General features: G+C 46.7%; 1 protein-coding gene across 2 annotated transcripts in view; it reads right to left on the bottom strand.

Moving 5' to 3' along the window:
* trbd (ubiquitin thioesterase trabid) overlaps positions 1-16,181 on the bottom strand; it is a 73,740-nt gene that overhangs the window by 25,283 nt on the left and 32,276 nt on the right. For both annotated transcript variants that reach the window (XM_077645655.1, XM_077645656.1), the window contains exons 6-8: positions 13,177-13,369; positions 8,881-8,952; positions 6,338-6,536 (exon numbers count right to left, since the gene is read on the bottom strand). In XM_077645655.1, coding sequence (XP_077501781.1) covers positions 6,338-6,536; positions 8,881-8,952; positions 13,177-13,369 — 464 coding nt within the window. The remainder of the gene's footprint in view (positions 1-6,337; positions 6,537-8,880; positions 8,953-13,176; positions 13,370-16,181) is intronic.

The following is a 16,181-nucleotide window of genomic DNA, read 5'->3' as shown; positions in this document are numbered from 1 at the left end:
TCAAGCGGGAGCCACTTTGTGTATCATTCTTCGTGCGCTTTGCAGCAATGTCAGCACCTAAGTTCCGCACGGTGCACAAGTTCGAAAAAAAGAGGAAGAAGACGCTGACTGACAACTTCAAGAAGAAGCGCTCTGCGGAAACCGCAAGCATCACATCTGAATCGCAGTGCGATGTGGAGACCATGTTAGGCCTAGGCCTAACGGCGACCGCGGATGTTGGAACATTGGACAGCGGTCGCTTTCGGCGAGACACCCCGATGCTGCAACCTTCCGAGATAGCAACAATTATGAGGAAAGCGCATGGGAAACTGCAGCAGATGGCATCGACTCCTGCAACGGAGCGCAAAGCTGCTTTCTTCGGTGCAACCGCAGACGCCGCGACTACCACTGCCGAACCGCTCGGCGACGCGACTGACGCACCCTTCGCGACTGTTAGTTTGGAGTCTGTGAATGCGCTACTAGCGTGTGTGGAGTGCAAAGTGTGCTGCGGTAATGTGAACATCGGCAAATGTGACAACGAGTACGGCCTTGCTGTGAAATTGACTCTTTCGTGCGTAAATTGCGGCGACGTTTCTTCCGAATGGAGTTCGCCGCGTGTGATCGGCGGTCAAAAAAAGAATACGTTCATTGTGAACATTCTTGCCGCGCGTGCCATGCAAGCAACCGGAAATCAGCGTGCTGCACTAAATGATCTATTCTCGGCAATGAATATATCTCATAGGGGTTTGCACACGAAAACGTGGAAAAAGTACGTCAAAGAAAAGTTGACGCCCGCGGTGGATCGTGCAGCCCTGAGGATGACAGGTGACTGCGCACGATACGTTCGGGAGGTGTACTCGGAGCTAAATCTCGGACACCCAGGTAACATCGCAGTCTCATTTGACGGCTCGCGGATGACACGCGGGCATTCCTCGCACATTGGAATCGGGACAGTTATCGAGCTCTTTACTGGACTTGTGCTCGATTACGTCATGCTCAGTAATTTTTGCGCCGCGTGCAAACGGGGCCCGAAAGATGATGACCCGACGTACTCAGCGTGGAAAGCAAGCCACATATTCCAGAAGAACACCAACAAGAAGGGTGGCGAAATGGAGGCAGAGGCTGCACTCATCTTATTCAAGCGGTCTCTAGAACTGCACAACCTCCGGTACACAACCATACTGTCCGATGGAGACAGCCGCACTTTCCTTGCTTTGCAAGAAGTATGTGGGTACATTCCAATCACCAAAGAAAACTGCATAAATCATGTGCAGAAGCGCATGGGAACCGCTCTGCGCAATGTGGTCTCAAAACAGAGAGGTTCTAGTGGAGAATCCCTTGGTGGGGAAGGAAAGCTTACGGCAGATTTAATTTCTAAATTGAGTTCATACTATGCATGGGCTCTGAAATCACACATTGGTGATGTGGAGGCCACACATAGGGCTGTGATGGCCACCTATCATCATGTCACTTCTAATGACGTCACCGCCAACCACAGCTTATGTCCAACAGGCCCCGAGTCTTGGTGCAGACAGAATGCTGCAGAGGCCCGAGGTGACACCATGCCACATCACCGACACAACCTGCCCCCTCATGTCTGCAATGCTTTGCTGCCTGTATATGAAAGACTTTCTAACAAGGGGCTTCTTGAGCGCGTCCAACGAGGCCAAACTCAGAATAATAATGAATCCTTACACTCAATGATATGGGCACTTGCCCAAAAGGAGCGCCATGCCTCACTGAGGCTGTAATGAAGTCTAATGCAGGAAATGAAAGAACTTCTGCATGCATTCTGAAAGAGCTGAAATTGACCTCCAGCCCCCAGGCAACCAAGCGCATGCAAGAGAAAGACAAACAAAAGAAAGCTGCATGTGCACAAAAGCACGAATTTCTAAGTGGCATATCTCAGCATCTATAGCTGACAGAACCATAAATTTTTTAGTGTATACCTATGCGATCTGAGCATGCAATGTTGGAAGCAGATTTTTCAATTAAGCCTCAGAGAATTTTTTAATGATCTAGTTCCTGATTGCATGTTAGCCACAGTTTATTGCATGAATTTCATTGTACTGTGAAATCACTATTGATGATAAAATTAGAAAACTGTCTCCAACATTGCATTCCATTTCCTTTCTGGAGTCTAATAATGTGCCGTTTTTGAGCTTTTATGCCTTACTTTTCTCTCAATGTTCTGGTGAACAATGGGGGTTAATTAATTATATTTTAAGAACTAATTAACCTACCAATAAAGTAATTGCATTTTCGAAATCAGCACGAGGAGCTGGTGAAGGATATGCAATTTCATTATGTTTGGTGGAGAAATAAATATTTTCCTCCAGAAGCAGTCTTCCCCCTTAAAGGGGCTGCGAAACACCGCTTGAATGGATGCCGGTTATGCTTCATATGGATTCTTTATGTCACACAGATGCTGACTCAAAAAGAATTATGAGAATCGATGCATAGGAACGGGAGTTATTCAATGAAGAAATTTCAAAATACAAGCAAACAAAATGCTGCCCTCAAATCGATTTTCGCGCAGCTTCCCATTCCCATTTCACTCTCCCAATGACGACACCGAGAGCGACCAGTCAAAACAGCCTATCTTAGCACGTGGCAGAAGTTTGCACTCCATGGTTGCCTGTTCTCCGTAACTCGTTCACGCCAAGGTTGGCAGCACCGTTTGCATGGTTACAACAACCATGTGAACGCCCAGCTGACCCAGCGATGCTTAATCGTCACGTCAACGGCGCAGAAGGGAACACTGATCAGTGACGTTCCCTTACTTATGGATCCGAACTTATGGATCCCACATCTCCAAGCCATCAGGATGGTATTTTTACCTCCGAACACCACTTCGATCTCGAAGCCGATGGACCAAGGCGTCATTCACCACACAAGGAAGATTTATCAGCACCACCTGCTCAAGCGCATGCTCCTTTGCTATGATAATGGCAAGGAGTACTCCATTGACCTCCTCGGAGCCATATGCCTCATGGTGTACGCTTGGAAACAAGTGGAGCCCACATTGATCAGGCGGTGTTTTGAACACACTGATTTTCCAGTGAAAGAACTGTTGGTGCCGATGCAGACTACCCATGTACGCTTGACAAAGAAGGACTGCTGTTGCGAACATGCGAGATGACAGCGACGATAGTGACGACGACACCGACAAGACTACCCGAGCACCTGCTCTCGGTGAAGTTATCGGATCGCTGAACGTTATCCACAGTTTTGTTGAGCAACTCGAGACCAAGTTGACCAACTCGAGAACATGACCTTCGGAGCCGCAAACTACCGGATGCGGAAAACCAGCATCTCTGATTCAAAATATGCCGCATAAAGGTAAGCGCGGTCCTGCAATGAATTTTTTGGCCTGAGCCGTGTTTCTTGGTGTGTTCAGTTAATTCAAAAACCCACTTTATTCGAAGATTTCTCGCGGTCCCGATGACTTCGAATTAACGAGGTTTTACTGTATGTTTGTACAAGTGCGGTTGGTCAATAAACGTATTATATGACCCCAATTTTCCGAAATTTTAAACGTAGTAGCCGGGAAATTGTGTTTTCTGGAAACGTATTAACTGGAAAAAATATAATGTGACTCTATGGGACATTTTTAATGTCCGCGATTTTGAGCATATGAACAGGGAAATCGTATGAATGGCACCGCAACTCTGACTTTTCTATCGTAAAACAACTGGTGTTTTGATGATAGGCAAGACGCCTCTCATTTTACACAAGCTACCCCAGAATACATATTGCCGGATACGATGCAGATTTTGGCTCTAGTTGCTAAGCCTAAGTTGCTAAGCGTTCTCGTTCCAGGCGCATTGTACTGCGGGTGCCACGCAGTTGCCGCAGCAGCATGTTCTCTTTCCCGTTTAGACTTTGTCCCAACCGGAGCGTTCATCGGCGACATGCCGAGGGCAGCACAGCTAGACCGAGCTCGTGAAAGCGGTCGCCACCCGCAGTCTGTGCACATGTCGCACGGCGAAATTTAGTCATGAGGAGCTTTAGGGTGCGTGCAATACAACTGACCCCTACCTCCGGCATATTGGTAATAAGTTCGTGATTTTTTTGGTGAAATTTGATTTTTCCAGACTGCCTGAATTTTCCGGTCGTTAACATGGTCCCTAGAGAGTCCGAAAAATCGGTGGTCGACTGTATTTCATGCCCAGAACCAAAACTAGTGGCGACCACAGCGGTGGCCTAGTCGTTTGAGCAACCGCCTCGCATGCGGGAGGTGCGGGGTTCAATCCCCAGTGCCGCTGGGTACCCACCGGTGATACAATGGGTACAAGCTTTCCCTGGCCTGGTGCTCGGCTTAATCAGGGTGAAATGCTTGGAAAATGGGTCTTGGACCCCACCTTGAGCAAACGAGAAAATACCTTGTGCCATGGCGCTCTTTGGCCGCAGATGCCCTTGCGCCACAAAAATTCACTATCATCATCAAAGCTAGTGGCAAAATAATCATGACTGAATGAAATCATTGTCACATCCATAAGACGGGATTCCATCCAATGCTTACTTGGTCAAAAGCAACTCAATGAAACCAAAGAAATGAAACTGAAAAATTTAGCATCTGTACCTCTTTATGTAAAATTTATGCACTAGATGTGAAATAACACCCCTACAGTGTATCCAGGCTACTGCAACCAATTTTAAAGGCATAACTCAAGCCTCCTTACAACACTTACACAATGGCAAAAGGAACGAGCAATGCTTGAAAAATTTCTGTGCCTTCCTCCACTCTTCTAAAATATCAGTGTAATTCTTAAACGTACTGAGTAGGGGCGTGCGAATATCGAATCGAATATCAAATATCTGTTCAGTACAAAAAAAAAATTTCAGAAAATGATAAATAATCAAATGTTGTTGCCCTTATTTTCTTCAAAATAGTGTATGGTCTTTGCAACTAAAATAAACAAAACTAGAGTGCCGCAGTACCGTACAAAAAAACATGCACAGAAATGTATACTATCGATGAGACAGCATAACAGTATCCAAAACCAAAACCAGTTGTTGGGTGATTTGGTTATGGATCACCAGATAACAGTATCCAAACTATAATGAGGTCATGCAAAACAAAATCCATAAAATGACAAGACTGGCAACAAAAGACAGCATGATGACTAGTAAAACCTCATTCATTCGGAGTTAAGGGACCAGAAGAAATTCCCACTTTATCCGAAGGCCTAGGTTTATAAACTTCACTGCGCCCCCCCCCCCCCCCCCTCCCAAAAAAAACCTGCCGAAAATGCGAAGATGCAGTAAGGCCTTATGAGGCAGCTCCAACGCGCTAACACCTGTAAGCCTGTGACAAGCCACCCATTGGAGAACAACACAAATGGAAGCAAGGGGCCGGAGAACACACACTGGCGTCGGAATGGTGAGACGGCTTCTAAAAAGGAAAAATAAATCACCTGCGATGTGCCAGTCGGCGTCCAAAAGCCACGTGGAGCTGGGATTAGACTACCGGTGACTACGCGGGCTGACAGTTGCAGTTCCCGTGGGGCAGCGGCGAAGCTCAGAAACCGAAACAACGCGGCCAGGCTCTTCTTGACCTAGCGACAGGGGCCTTCCAATCGTCACACATGCCGTCGTGCCCACTAAAGAGGTGCGCGGGTTACAATCCACCACGCAATAGGCGGGAATTGTACAGGATCGCTTCCCCTATTGTGACAACTCGACGCGCCCCTTCAGGGGGCTCCCGCGGAATTCCGCAAGTAGGCTTTCCCACATAGCATAGTTTACAAAACGGGGTGGCGGAGGTCACGCTCGAAGAGTTATGAAGGCGACAGGATGCATTCTTCGGATTTGGGCATTAAACGTGTAACATATTACGGAAGAATTAATAAAAGCGCGATTTCACGTTGCGATTGTTCGATGCGGGCCACCGACCATCTTGTTCGCAGCAGGGGTGATATGTGGAAAAACCCACTTGCAGAATTCCGCATGAGGTCAAGCCTAGTGGCGTCGGAATGCGATCGGACCGCGTGATAAATGACGAAAAAGGAAGGGAATAGGACCTCTGTATCATTTTCCTGGAATTTTTAACTCGATCATCGGCTAATTTGCCCAGACATTGTGGTTTTGCCACAGTTGAATTTATGAAAGTCTGCGCAGTATACGATTGCTGGCGAGTATTCGGGAATTTTCGAATATTGGGAAATTCTCAAATATCAATTTCTCGAATATGAATCGAATATCTTTGATATTGATACGAATTTGATACGAATAGAATATCTTTGATATTCGATTCGTATTCAAAATTTCGAATACTCGCACACCCCTAGTATTCAGCACTAATTTCTTTGTGCAGAACCTACAGCCACCAATGAGAAGCAAAAGCATCACTCACACAGAAGCAGCTTCGCTCAGGCTGTCACCAAGAACTTGCCGTAGCGAGTTGTCACGGTCAAACACGCCCCAAGTTGCTTGCAGCGCAGAGTCTAGAAGACAGTTGCCAGCACTGCGATTCCACAGGGCATACAGCCTTGAACCTAAGGTCTCAGTCAGCTCCAGACTCCAGTTGATAATAGCAGAATCCTCTTCAAGCTCTGGGTCACAAGAGCACAAGAAACATAGCGTTGAAAGCACGACTTAGCAGTAAGGGTGAAGCAGTTCAAGCACCGATTATCAGGCTAACATGAAATGCACGCATCGCAGAAGCCATTTCACTGCTGGTAGAGATATCATTGTGCCACAAATTTCACTATTCCACACTCTATAAAGTGTTCTTGGAAGTCAAACACACACTGCAACAATAAAATTCCTAACAAATTTAGACACCCCCCCCCACTTCCGCATGCCCCATGTGCGCGCATGCATATTGATATACAGTTAAATCTGAATATAACGAAACTAAAAAAAGTCCGGGATTTTTCATTGCGTTCTGGTTTTCGATATGTGCAGTTTTCGCAATACTCGAAAGGACAATGCAGAATGAAAATAAAGGTGAAACCACTTTGAAAAATATTTACAGAAAACCCCTTACTCAAAGTTATGAACACGGAGAAAAGTTTCACGATTGCATTGATAGCATGACAGTCGCCACCACTTCTGCAGCGGCTGGTGCAACGCCGTCACGAGTGGGGTGGGGAAAGTGGGGAGGTGGGGGCACCGCGGCCGAGCTATAGTCGGTTACAACTCAAGAACGAAGTAGCAGATGCCCCTAAAAGGAGGCCTTCCAGCGAAAGGCGTCAACCATGTTCCATCACGGAGCAGTCAATCCGATTAAGCCGTGGTTATTCCCCGTTAATCTGCCACCCCTCCAAAGTCAAGCTAGCCAGCCAAAGGGGATCGGTCAAGGGGGAAAATCGGTCGACGCCACTAGCTGTAGGGGCTCCTCTGCTGGCTGTTCCAACTACAGAGGAGAGCGCACGTGGTTGCGCCGCTGCTGCTGGGAGACTGGCCATAGAGGCACTTGCTTCTTCTCTGATGTTCCCTCTCTCGGTCTGTTCGGCACTGTTGCCCCAAGAAATGGACTCTCTGTCATGCGTTGCCAGTGCTCTCCGCCGTCCCTGCTCCCGACGCGCGAGAGCTATCAGCCTCAGAATCAAGCAAGCAACCACGCGTCGGCGATGGACGTGCATTGCTCAAGCAGTTTCTTTTTTGTTATGTCCTATTATTTTTTGCTGCTTTTCAGCATGAACTGTTGTAGTGCCACGCAATACGACGCTCCAAAAGTGAAAGCAGCAGAGATGTGCCGATAACACTGCAGCATGGTAAATTGTGTCAACTGCGGTCACATGTTGCGATCATAGACATGCGAGTTCGTGCTTTATCGTCATGCAACTACTCTGCCAAATTTAACTCAGCGCAAGTTAAGATAGTCTGCATAGCGAGGTCATTACAAGGCAAACGGCAATAGCACTTCATTACATGGAGGCCTCGAATACACGCGCTTCAAGGAGAGCGGCATTAGGGAATTGAGAAACTTCGTAATATCGAGGAATCGGTTATATGGAGGTTCGTTACATTCAGGTCTAACTCTACAGCACATTTGACAATGACATATTTGCTATGAGGTGAGCCTACCCTATCAGTCTAGCCTGACTTAGTATTCCCCTTTAGTGTTCCCTTAATCCTTTGGTTGGCTCTACAGCCTGTGAGTGCCCTTACCTCCACCAGGAACATGTACAATCTTTGTTCTGCGAACGCAACGCAGTGGGTCGCATGTTGCGATCATAGACATGTGAGTTCGTGCTTTATCGTCATGCAACTACTCTGCCAAATTTCGTAACTCGGCGCAAGTTAAGGAAGTCTGCGTAGCGAGGTCATTACAACAAGGTAAACGGCAACAGCACTTCGTTACATGGAGGCCTCAAATACACGCGCTTCAAGGACAGCAGCACTAGGGAATTGAGAAACTTCGTAATATCGAGGAATTAGTTATATGGAGGTTCGTTACATTCAGGTCTAACTGTACAGCACATTTTACAATGACATATGGCAATGACTGAGGTCTGGGGAATAGCGCTGTGTTTTGTAATACAGCTGACTGTGTAATAAACACTTATGCTCTCAAATTCACTGCGCCTTCCTTCCTTCAGAGTGATATCGCAGGCACGCAGTGCACACTGGTTGTGCCCTCAGCTTGCTCTGGCCCGAAACCACATTTTATGGCAGAACATTACTTGTGAATCATACCACATTAAAGAGCCCGGGGTGGTTGCAATCTATTCCGAGTACTCCACTACTGCGCCTCTTTCTCTCCTCCTTCTTCCCCTCCCTTTCCTTAAGTGTTGGTTGAGATGTCCACCAAAAAGTGAGAGAGTTGCTGTGCCTTTCCTTTCCTCAAATCCCATTAGCTATTTTACCTGATGTGTGAATTTCATAGAGAAAACCTCATTTTTTTATGTGTTAAACATGCAATCGCATGCAGATCTCAATAAAACTCACCTTTCTGCACATCCTGATCCAGAAGCTCATCGAACAAAACCTTCTGCACAGATGAATGAAACTCCTTGATTTCTAAGTGGGGAGGAAAAAAAAAAGAAAAATTGATGCTCAACAACCGCAATCATTTACAGTAGAATCTCAATGATACGATCACCCGTTGATACGAATTTTGGTATGATACGAATTAGTAAAATGCCCCGGTCAGACTGCAATGTGAGCAATGGGCAGAAATTCGGAAGTTACGAACTCCCTGCCCCACTGTGGATGATACAAACGCGCGGGCCACGACTGCACCCTCAAGTACCAGATACTTGCTGCCTGTACGTCGCCAACACCACGAGTCTGCGGAGGCGTGCGGTATGCACCGCGAGCAATGGACGGTGTTGCGTCGCCCTACATCGCCAAAGTCACAAGCATGCGGTGGCGCGCGGCAAGTAAAGCGCCGACGTTGCCAGTCGCACAATATGTACCATGAGCAGCGAGCGGCGACGCGCACCCCGTACATGTTGCGATCGCGAGTCGCGTGGCGCATACCACGAGCAGTGGGCAGCGGCGCACCGCCCTACATCACCATCGTCACGAGTCGACGGAGGCACAAGGCCGTAAGTGAATCCCGTGAGCCAAAAACAGATTTGTGTAACCTTCGTACACAAATTTTTGTGCGTTTTAGATGATAAGAATTTCGGATGATACAAATATTCTTCGTGATCCCGTGGGATTCGTACGATTGAGATTCTACTGTATTGATATTTCAAAACAATGTGTCATCTACTCGTATACACTAATCAAGAAACCTAAATTAATCCAATAGCTTGGCATTCTTACGGAGGCTACAGGTAGCTCTGAACACGTGTGCTGCATTTTATCCTACCAGCATACCAACATACCACAACCAACGCCAGACATCAAATAAGTGGCCCTCTACTCCAGAGCAGAATGAGGATGGCAACAAAAACCTAACGCTATTTGCGACTCCCCGCCTCTCCTCCCTTGTTCTGAACCTGGGCGCCTTCAATGCACAGTTGCCACATATAACAGGGAGACTGAAATAAAAGTAAGAACGAAAAAGGTTTTAAGAAGACGACGAGGATGGTGATAAGGATGACGTGGATTAACCGAAGAATAAAGAAGATGAAGAAGAAGTATTCAGTGAGGTGGAGAGAGATGATTGGTGGAGAAGAGAAGAAGAGGACGATGAAAAGGATTACGTGGACTAACGCAAAGGCTATAAAAGGGCGAGGGAGAGCGAGGCACAGGGGGAAGAACAGAGAAGCGGAGGCTCCGACGGGTCAGCGACGCTTCGGCTTGAAGAGAGCGACGCGGCCACTGCTCCGGTGAGCTCGCGTTCTACGGCTTCGCATCGTGGACTTCCTGCCATTCCTGAGTCCGAGTTAAGTGGAGACACTGGTCTTAAAACGAAAACCTTTATTATTAGAGATATTGTAATGAAATGTATTTCTTCCTCCTGTTTTCAAAAATGTACTTAGTTTCAGCTTATCTCAATTAGTTCTCTAGTTATGAAAAAATAAGCCTAATTAGGTAATTTCTTAGGGTCATTAAGACACTATCCCTCAACATTTTTTGGTTCCGATTAAAATGTAGCAGTAGCCAAAGACTTACCATGTGGAGCTATGCTATCTATATTGTTAAGGTACATCATCATATAAAAATGTTCAATTATGTCGATGCATCTCAATTCTGGAATATAATTAGCTGGTATTATTGTTCACAAAATTTAATATGTTTAACTTAGCCACATATAAAATAGCATAGCTCCACAGTTCAATTCTTTCTGAATTGAACAGTGTAAAATTTATTAAAATTGCACATCAAAAACATAGTGAAAAGTTCCGTAAGGCTAGTGACATTGGCAAAAAACATGAAGCTGAGAAAATCGCCTTTAAAGATTTGACGCTGACTACAGAAAATTTTGGGAGGAATCTTCAACAACGAATTTTATTTAGATGTTCCCTATCTGTTTCCCTACAAAGCAAAACACAGTGTCTTATTTCATCCAAGGAAACATTAATAAAAAAAATGTCGAAGGTGTAAGCGTGATGAAGTTGTAAAAAAAATGATTTCTGATAAAGTTATCGGTACATTTTTTTAGAGACAATCGAGTGCAGGGCTAGGGTGTTGAGCTCTAAAGACAATATTCTGAATCCTGAAAACGTTTTTGAGAGACCTAGCGGTCCGGAGCCAAGGACATCCGAGCCCCGCCCCCATGGCAAGCAGTTGGGTGCGACGCTCGACACGTTTCCTACACTGTCTTTGAAAAGAACCGCCTGGATGTTAGGCAGCACGCTGCCCTGTGCTGCTGGAGAACGTCTTCATAGCAGTCCAGGACTGCTTCAGTTGCTCCCGTTTTGTGCTGCCTTGTCAGTCTCTCTTTCGAATTAGTTCTCCTTAGCTGAGCTCCATTTGCCTTGCGCAAACGCAGGGTGTCTTTTTCTAGGCTTCTGCGAGCAAGGTAGCCGCCAGCAGCATAGCCCAGACTTGCAGTGATGGATTCATTAGTTGCCCTCCTTCCTTGGTTGTAGATGGCAACAGCCTCAGCAGCAGCCTGCTTCACACTTTCCAAAGAAGCATTCCCATTCTTTGAAGCTTGCGTCCAAATGAGAGAGTGTGGGCTCTCACTCGCATTCTGAGTCTTTCCTTCACTGCACCATGCCAACAGGTTCTCATCGCTGAGCCTTGCAAACACTGGCTCCAGAGCAGCCCCAACAGAAGCCGGCAGGACACTCTTGTGTGGAGGTGGATGTTCATCATTGGTCAAGGCTCTGTTGAACTTGCACCAAGAGTCAGCACCCTCAGGGCACTTGGAGTGGTTCGGGACATCATCTGTAGAAGTCATGTGCAGGAGAGTGTAGCTTCCACTGCCTTCTTCATGCCTGGAACGTCATTACTGTTGCTCCTCAGGGCATAGCCGTGGTAGTTGATCTTTTCCTGCGTCAGCCTGCCTCTTCCGCCAAGAGATTCACCTTGAGCCTTCTTTCTACCAACCAGGTTCCGCAGAGCAGTCCCCATTCGCTTATGAACGTGGTTGATGCAATCCTTCTTGTCAATATTTATGAATCCGTACAGTTTTGCTTCTGACAAAGCATGAAAAGTCCGGCTGTCTCCATCAGAGAGGACGGTCGTGTAGCGCAGACCATGCTTGGCCAGAGACCTCTGAAACATGGTCAGCGCAGCCTCCACTTCCATGCAGCCAGAATTACAATCGACGTTTCGCTGGTACTCGTGGGTGGCGAGCCAGTCACTGTAGCCTTCATCTTGCGGCTGTGGTCCCAAGGCACATCCGAGACAAAAGTTCGAGTAAACAATGTGGTCGATCACAAGACCAGTGTACAGCTCAACAATGCAGCCCACACTGATGTGAGAGCTACGACCTCGGGTCATCCATGAACCATCAAAAATAACGTCAATGTTCCCGACTGGATTCAAGAAGTCTCTATAGAGATCCTTGATGACTGCCACACTGGCAGCTTCACTTGCAGTTGCTGTGCTCTCGCAGGCTTTCACAGAAGTTTTTAGGTGTCCCTGAAAGGTCTCGTGGTGCAGACCTCGGTGTGACAGGTTCATAAAGACGCAAAAAAGTCTGCAAGGGCAGTCACGCCTTTGCCTATCGTCTGTATTCCCTTCATGGCCCTCATGTTGACCTCGAAGGGAGTTATGTTGGCCGTTCCACTTACTCGCGGGGAAGAAAATTGCTTCCTCTCGAAGTTGCAGCTGCCACAGACGAGCTGGAGCTTTACAGCTAAGCCATACTCCTTGTCTGTTGCCTTGCTCAAAGTCAGACTTCCTGCGCCGCAGGTTCCGCACTTCGTTTGCGCAAAAAAATTGTTTATAACTTTCATGTCCACAATCACGAACTCGGTACCAGCAGCACCAGTCTGGCACTCCGCGCTCTGACGCCAAGAAGTTCAAACTTGTGCTGGGTCGCTCCGGGAGATCCGTGACAACAGTAGACAATCTTGTCAGGAAGCTCATGCACTCTTGTTGCAAGAACGCAGCTTTGTACCAGCGCGCACTAACGAGTAGAGCTCTGCTATTGGTGCACATGCACTGAAGCCTCTGCTGTTTGCCAGAGACGAAACCAGAAGCTGTGAGCTTCACTAAAGCAAGATGCATGGTTCTGCGTACGGCATACCAATTACCTTACTAGCAATTACCAAATACACAAGTGTTTCAAATGCAGATTTGGAACGCTTGTGTTCTGTTGTCTACTGCTGTGAATATGAATGTGTTGTGTATATAACAAGCGTCAATTCTTTGCAAGAAATACCGAATCCTCACCTGTTGGTAGTGCGAAGGTGACAAATTCAGTGACAAAGTAGCATGAAAAAGGTCCCTTCCTCTGCTTGAAAGAAGCTGCAATGTGGCGGCGGATGTCAGCAGCAGCATCCCGGCCAACGTCGGATGGCACACGCTTGGCAACAGGGTGAGTCATGCCCGAATTGGACAGCAGCAAGGCCAGAATATCATCACGCTGCAAAATCGATAAAAGAATTACCGCAAGTAATAGTGCAGTGGCTTCACATCAAGATATCTGTGCTAAGTGATAAACTCGTACCAAAAGGAACAATCAAGAAAAAGAAGCAGTGAAGAATGAACTCCCAACAGGCGATAAAATCAATGGGCTAACTTTTCGGACCTGCAACTTAGCTCCTCAATGGAGGGAAAGAACAAGGAAGGTTGCTGATGGCGAGTTCCCCAGCCTCTCTCTCACCGCAAAAGTGACAGAGAAAAGAGTGAGAGAGGAGCACTGCCGAAATGGCATCTGATACAATCACACCAGCACCCCCCCTTGTCACGTCTCCCCACTCCAGGTGCGACCGTGTGCATTTCTGGCATGGTTCATGTACAGTCATGGACAAAAGTTTGTGCGATGCGGATTCGTGGAAAAAAAAAACTATTTCTGCGTTGCCTCACTAGTAAGGAAGCTGGTATTCTTCCAGAAGATGAAGTATACATGTGGCCTCATATGAGCTCCAGTGCTTTTCATTGACTTGCTTTGCTCGAATGAACCGAAATTTTTTTCCCGCAAAACTGCATCCCATGAACTTTTGTCCATGACTGTACACATCTGAGTAAGAAGTGAGGTTAAGAGGTGTAAAGCTAAAGGCTGTCTTTACAGCTAAGAGATGTGCCTATGACACCACTAACCGGCTTCTGAACAGATGCTGGTTGGTTAATGACCCCTACGATAGTGCACAGACCACTAAAGAGAGAAAAAAAAAGAGGGCCCTGATGAAGAACCAAATTAACAAGTCAGCAGTAAGAAGGAAAGTAAAGGAATTCAGGATATTGCTTCAAAACAGATATTCGGCTTTAACTGAGGAAGACGATCTTCATGTTCATACAATTAACGATAATCTCACAGCTATCATTGGGGAGTGCGCAGTAGAAGTAGGCGGTAGGACGGTTCGACAGGATACCGGCAAGCTGCCTCAGGTGACGAAAGATCTGATTAAGAAACGCCAAAGCATGAGGGCGTCTAACCCTACCGACAGAATAGAACTGGCAGAGCTATCAAAGTTATAAATAAGTGCAAGGGTAGCCGACATAAGGAAGTTTAATGTGGAGAGAATCGAGCATGCTCTAAAGAATGGAGGTAGCCTAAAAGCGGTGAAGAGGAAACTAGGCATAGGTAAAAACCAGATATATGCGTTAAGAGACGAGGAGGGCAATGTCATTAGCAATATGGATAAGATAGTTAAAGTTAAAGAATACCTAAGTAATCTGCGATTTGCTGATGACATTGCCTTGCTAAGTCACTTAGGAGATGAACTGGAAAGCATGATCAGTGAGTTAGACAGGAAGAGCAGAACAGTGGGTTTGGTTTGGTTTATGCAGGTTTAACGTCCCAAAGCAACTCAGGCTATTAGGGATGCTGTAGTGAAGGGCTCCGGAAATATCGACCACATGGGGTTCTTTAACGCGCACTGACATTGCACAGCATACGAGCCTCTAGAATTTCGCCTCCATTGAAATTTTACCACCGCAGCCGGGATCAGAACAGTAGGTCTAAAAATTAACATGCAGAAAATCAAAGTAATGTTCAACAGTCTAGCAAGGGAACAGGAGTTCACAATTGGTAGCAAGGTGCTGGAAGTGGTATTAGGGCAGGTAGTGACCGCTGATCCGGATAATGAGAGGGAAATAACTAGAAGAATAAAAATGGGGTGGAGCACATATGGCAGGTTCTCTCAGATCATGAATAGCAGTTTGCCAATATCCCTCAAGAGGAAAGTGTGCAACAGCTGTATCCCACCAGCAATCACCTATGGGGCAGGAACGTGGAGGCTAACAAAAGGGTTCAGCTCAAGTTCAGGCTAACACAGCGAGCTATGGAAAGAAAAATGATAGGTGTAACGTTAAGAGACTGGAAGCGGGCATGGCAGAGCGGGTGAGGGAACAAATGTAGGTTAATGGCATCCTAGTCGAAATCAAGGGGAAGGAATGGGCTTGGGCAGGGCATCTAATGAAAAGGCAAGATAATCGCTGGTCCTTAAGGGTAACAGTGGACTCCAATGGAAGGGAAGCGTAGCAGATGGCGGCAGAAGTTAGGTGGGCGGATGAGATCAAGAAGTTTGCGGTGATACGATGGTTATAGCTGGCAAATAATAGGTTTAATTAGAGAGACATCGAAGAGGCCTTTGCCTTGCAGTGGGTGTAGTCAGGCTCGTGATGATTAAATATACAAATCCATTAACATGTTGATGCACAAATTAATCCAGGCATTATTGGTGCCTTAGATGTACAGTCGAATCCCACTACAACGAAATTCACGGGGTGCGCGAAAAATTTCGTTGAAGTGGAAATTTCGTTCGAAAGATCTGACCGCACTGTTCAAAAATATCATTTATTTCCAAACAATTCGGTCATCTTGACTTGCGTTCTTTTAGTGGACAGCGTTTAGTGGACATCGTTGAGAGCGGGCTCTTTGAGATGCCCAAGTCCGCTGCAACATCTCCCTTTTTCCTGCCGCTGGATGCCGCGCTGATAATTTGTGCTTTCTCTTCAAGAGAAATTTCCACTTCCTAGACAAAGCCGCCATGCTTGTGCCAAAAACAGTGCACAAGCACGAGTGAAAAAAACTAAGGCAAACGCGCTGCTGCTGTTGCCAGGCTGCAGTATCCTTTGTCGGCGGATTGGTTGCAGCTCTGGCTTGGAAGACAACGGGAGTTTGCATTCAGGCCTTGTCGCAAGGCAGCCAGCCCGATTGTCATCCCCACCAAGCAAATGGCGGTTTTCATCTGCGTTCGAATGAGTGGATCAATTGGTTCCAGCGAAGGTTT

This window comes from Amblyomma americanum, chromosome 1 (genome assembly GCF_052857255.1).
Source record: "Amblyomma americanum isolate KBUSLIRL-KWMA chromosome 1, ASM5285725v1, whole genome shotgun sequence".
Taxonomy (NCBI): Eukaryota; Metazoa; Arthropoda; class Arachnida; order Ixodida; family Ixodidae; genus Amblyomma; species Amblyomma americanum.
The sequence above is the reverse complement of the archived record's forward strand: the minus strand, read 5'-3'. Positions and strand labels throughout refer to the sequence as shown.